Here is a 4830-nt window from a genome sequence, read left to right as displayed (position 1 = left end):
GTATGACCAGTTGGATGATGTATTTTGATTTTACGATATTATGAGGCAATACAAACATTATTAATTTACAAAAATGTAATAATAATAATTATTAGTAATTATAAAAAGAATTACTATATGAGTTAAACATATATACATTTGAAAAAACATGTAGCAAGATTCTTAACGGTGGAGATTCTTAACTTGAAAATGAGATTTACTACAATACTATGGGCCAATACCATGACTTATGAATACCACATGCTCAAAAAACCATAATTCATTTCACAATCAAAATTATTTTTTATATATATTTTATTTTCATTTAATTTTTTAACATTTATTAATTAATTGAAAGGGAAATCGTTAAGATTCTTAACTTGAAAATGAGATTTACTACAATACTATGGGCCAATACCATGACTTATCAATACCACATGCTCAAAAAACCATAATTCATTTCACAATCAAAATATTTTTTATATATTTTATTTTCATTTAATTTTATAACATTTATTAATTAATTGAAAGGGAAAAAAGACATAACTACTTTTGATATAAATCTCAACCCTCTATCTGGACTACTACTAATAAAAATATGTTGTGGGTATTCCTTAGAGGTTAAATCCCTACCATCCATTTATTAATTATTGGTAATTAAATTAAAATTATAAAAGCCTTATTTCAAAATAAACACACAAGGAAGATCTCTAGTAATCATGTCACTTTGTTATACCTAAGTATACCAAAAAGCATCAAATACCTTTGAGCAAGGGGTTTGATACACAAATAGACCTCTTCTTACTTTATAACCTTAAATTAAATTATTGCTATTGTTCAAAAGCATATCTTAAGGATTTGAATTGGTTATTCCCTATGTGTAACTGGCTCTAAACAAAGTCCATGGTTAAATACTCACTAGAAGTTCCATAGTAAGTATCTCATTTAATTATTCTCAAGTATGTCAAAAAGTTAACCCAACGCTTACAGGAAGTGGGTGGCCAAATTGGATCTTCCTTTAATGACTATCAATATAAATAAAGTTTGCAATGCAATAGTTGCCAAGAAAGTCTATAGTAAGCATGCCACTATGTTATTCTCTAGTATACTATTGTATTTTACTAAAACATTGATCTACTAACCTAAATGTGCCCCACATATCCACTTATGACAATGAATTGAAGGTCTATAATATAATACTACATACAAGGTATAATCATAGAAACATTAAGTAGATATCCCTATAAAAGTGATTCATCTCCTAGACATAGGAATCATCACTAAGCACTAAGTAGATAGCAAAAGTTAGGACATAGGAATCATCACTAAGCACTAAGTAGATAGCAAAAGTTAAGTACCATGTTATAAGCCAATCATTGGCTTATTACTACATGATGCTTAATATTTGCCCAAACATCTCTCCAAACACTCATCTCTTAAACATAATAATCATCACCATTCACTTAAGATATACTTAACTCAATCTTCAAAAATTATAATCAACTTCATCAAATTTATAATAAATATTCCATTATCAAATTCATAGCATTACTCAATTTTTTTATTATATTATTTTATTTTATTTTATTTTCCATGGAAAATCAGGGTAGGTCCATATGAAGGGATGACACCCCCCGTCCATCTGAAGGGATGACACCCCCCGTCCAAACTAATCTGAGCCTAACCTTGAGGGCACTGAGGAGAATTGAACCGATGACCTCCCAATGACAAGGTGCTTTAGCAATAGGACCCCGACCAATTGAGCTAACCCTTGAGGCTTATATAAATTTATTTAAAATGTATATTATAAATAAAATAATATATTATATAAAATAAATTAAATTAGCAATTTAATAGATAAGAAAATATGTTTTTTATTCTCCTACTATACTAGCGGGGTTAGACTCCATGGTTGAGCCAAGAAGTGATCCCTTCACGTGGATTTGCCTAGAATATTGTTTATGTGGACGTAGTGGCCATTGATATCTGGAGTTTGTGAACAACACTAAAAAAGATCTACTAACCTAAATGTGCCCCACGGATCAACTTGTGACAATGAATTGAAGGTCTATAATATAACACTGCATATAAGATACATTCATAAAAGCATTAAGTAGATATTGCTATAAAAGTTACTCATCTCCTAGACATAGGAATCATCACCAAGCACTAAGTTGATAACAAAATTAAGCACCATGTTGTAAGCCAATTACTGACTTGTTGCCTTTTCATCTTGTCCATTGAATATCACATTATTCCTATCCAATGGATTACATTATTCTCCAATATATTATTGTATTTTAATAAAGCATTGCCCCACAAATCAACTATGTGCCCCACAAATCAACTATGTACCCCACAAATCAACTTGTGACAATGAACTTGTGACAATGAATTGAAGGTCTATAATATAATACTACATACAAGGTACATCCATAAAAGAATTAAGTAGATATCCCTACAAAGGTGACTCATCTCCTAGACATAGGAAGCATCACCAAGCACTAAATAGATAACAAAAATTAAGCACCATATTGTAAGACAATCATTAACTTACTACATGATGCTTAATATTTGCCCAAACATCTTTTAAACGTAAGAATCATCACCATTCAGATAAGATATTAACTCAATCACCAAAAATTATAATCAACTTCATCAAATTCATTATGAAATTCATGGCATTACCCCAAAAAATTATCTAATTTTATTTAAAACATATACTATAAATAAAATAATATGTTATATAAATTAAATTAAAGCAGCAATAAGAAACTGTATTTTTTATTCTTTTAAGAAATTCTAGAAATTAGATTTCCTAATTAAGTTGGGAGGTTAGAAAGCGAACTCTTTGGATGGATCTACCTTTAATATTCATCACTAATATATAAAATTCACACTCCACTCCAAAAAAATATATATATATTTAATTGAAACATCTTTTATTTTATAAATAAAAAAATCTCATACTTTAATTTAATATCTAAATAAATCACAATCTTAAAAATAAATTATTATTATAATTATAATATAATAAATACAGAAACTATAGGGTAGAACTCCTAGCTGTGCCACCCCTGCCCTGAAATCAGCCATTTCACTCACACAGAGCCTTCCGTCCAGTTTTTAAAAAACAACGTGTCATCTTGCCATCTTGCCACGTGGTATAAACTCACTACTGTTGCGACGAAGACTTACTGTAGACGACCTGATTTTTCGAAAAAGCGGAGCTCGACGTGCGGCACAAGTGGTACTTTCCGAACACTCCGTCCCCACCGAAAGTTCCATACCCAGACTCTATTCTGCCCTCTTACTGCAGTTTTCTGATTTTGCTTCTCCCCACGCAAGCAAGCATCTCTCGTCTATATATACATTCATCGATGCTCCCTGTGATTTCAAAGTTCAATACCTAGCGATCGTCGAATTCGCCATCGAATTCGTCAGAATGCCAGGCGCGGAGGCACAGTACGCCGAAATTGAGAAGCACAACCTGTCGCGTGGCGGCGGTCTCTGGCGCGTCTGTTCGCTGGAAGATATATGGAAGAAACTGCTGCGATGGGAAAGGAGTCCAACTGCCTTGGAGGTCGAGGCGAAGGGCATGGATTTGGAAAAGCCCTTTTCAGGCTCCTTAAATGGCAATGAAGATGAGGGTTTTTCCTCCGGAACTGAAGGGGAAGACGGCCCCTGCGTTTTTCAGATGCCCGTTCATTATCCGAGGTATTCCAAGGCCAATTATGAATCGATGCCCGAGTGGCAGCTGGATAATCTTTTTCGCGAATACGGTTTGCCCATCAGAGGAGATTTGGCGTATAAGCGGAATTACGCCATCGGTGCCTTTCTCTGGCCTGATCAACTTTGAATAAAAGATTTGAGGGTATACATCCTGGGCTTAATTGATTGATTTTGAGTAAAGTTTTAAATAAGTTTGGGAGCTCTGTGTTGCTTATATTTAGTTATGGATGCCTTCTTAGGGTTAGAATCTCCTCTCAATCCAAAATTATGTTGGAAGGGGATGTATATTATTGGATGGGGTTTAATTCTGTTAAAAGGGGATGTATATTCTTGGGTGGGGTTTTTCCTTTTTTCATCCGAAGCTGTTTCTGGTTTAGGTTTTGATTACAGGTAGTTCTTCATTTAATATGTTTTGATTGCAGGTAACTCTTCGTTCAATATGTATTGGAGTTGGAGAGCTATGGCTTGGCACTGTTATAGACGACTTTAGGAAAATTAGTCGAGGAGGGAATTTCTGAGATACGAAGGAAAAAATAAAAAATAAAAAATCCTGAGAACTGATATCAGGAATTCTGCTTTACTAAATAGTTTATATTTTGCAAGTCAGATTAAAGAATCTGTAGCTGATATCTCTAGTAAATGTAAATGTATATTATACCAGTCAGAATTTATAGAATATATTTTGAGTAAATTTGAAACACATAAATGGAAAAGCGAGATGGGTCTGAGAAAATTTTGCTCTTTGTTTCAAAGAGTGGTACAAGTATATATCAATCTCAAAGCATAAGGCATTACTAAACTTCTTGAGCTTTATAGCTTTACAGGGAATGGGCTAGATGATATTTCAGAATAAATAGATTTTCTGCTAATTAAGGTTAATCATTGTCTGATAAAGAATTTATAAAATATATTTTGAGTAAATTTGAAACACATAAATGGAAAAGTGAGATGGGTCTGAGAAATTGTTTCTCTTTGTTTCAAAGAGTGTTACAAGTATAGATCAATCTCAAAGCAAAGCATAAAGCATTACTAAACTTCGTGAGCCTTATAGCTTAACAGGAATGAGAAAGATGATATTTCAGAATAATGAGATTTGGTTAATTAAGGTTAATTATGGTC

General features: G+C 32.7%; 1 protein-coding gene across 1 annotated transcript; it reads left to right on the top strand.

The window, feature by feature from the left end:
* Positions 1 to 3288: 3288 nt before the first annotated feature.
* Positions 3289 to 4402, top strand: LOC149203956 (uncharacterized). Its single transcript, XM_089400283.1, has 2 exons — positions 3289 to 3853; positions 4134 to 4402. The coding sequence occupies exon 1, from the start codon at positions 3425 to 3427 to the stop codon at positions 3836 to 3838; it is 414 nt and encodes a 137-aa protein (XP_089256409.1). The 5' UTR covers positions 3289 to 3424; the 3' UTR covers positions 3839 to 3853; positions 4134 to 4402.
* Positions 4403 to 4830: the final 428 nt, after the last annotated feature.

This window comes from Pinus tabuliformis, chromosome 2_1, assembly GCF_031772625.1.
Source record: "Pinus tabuliformis cultivar Carrire ecotype Pingquan chromosome 2_1, CPIR1, whole genome shotgun sequence".
NCBI classification, from domain to species: Eukaryota; Viridiplantae; Streptophyta; class Pinopsida; order Pinales; family Pinaceae; genus Pinus; species Pinus tabuliformis.
The sequence above is the reverse complement of the archived record's forward strand: the minus strand, read 5'-3'. Positions and strand labels throughout refer to the sequence as shown.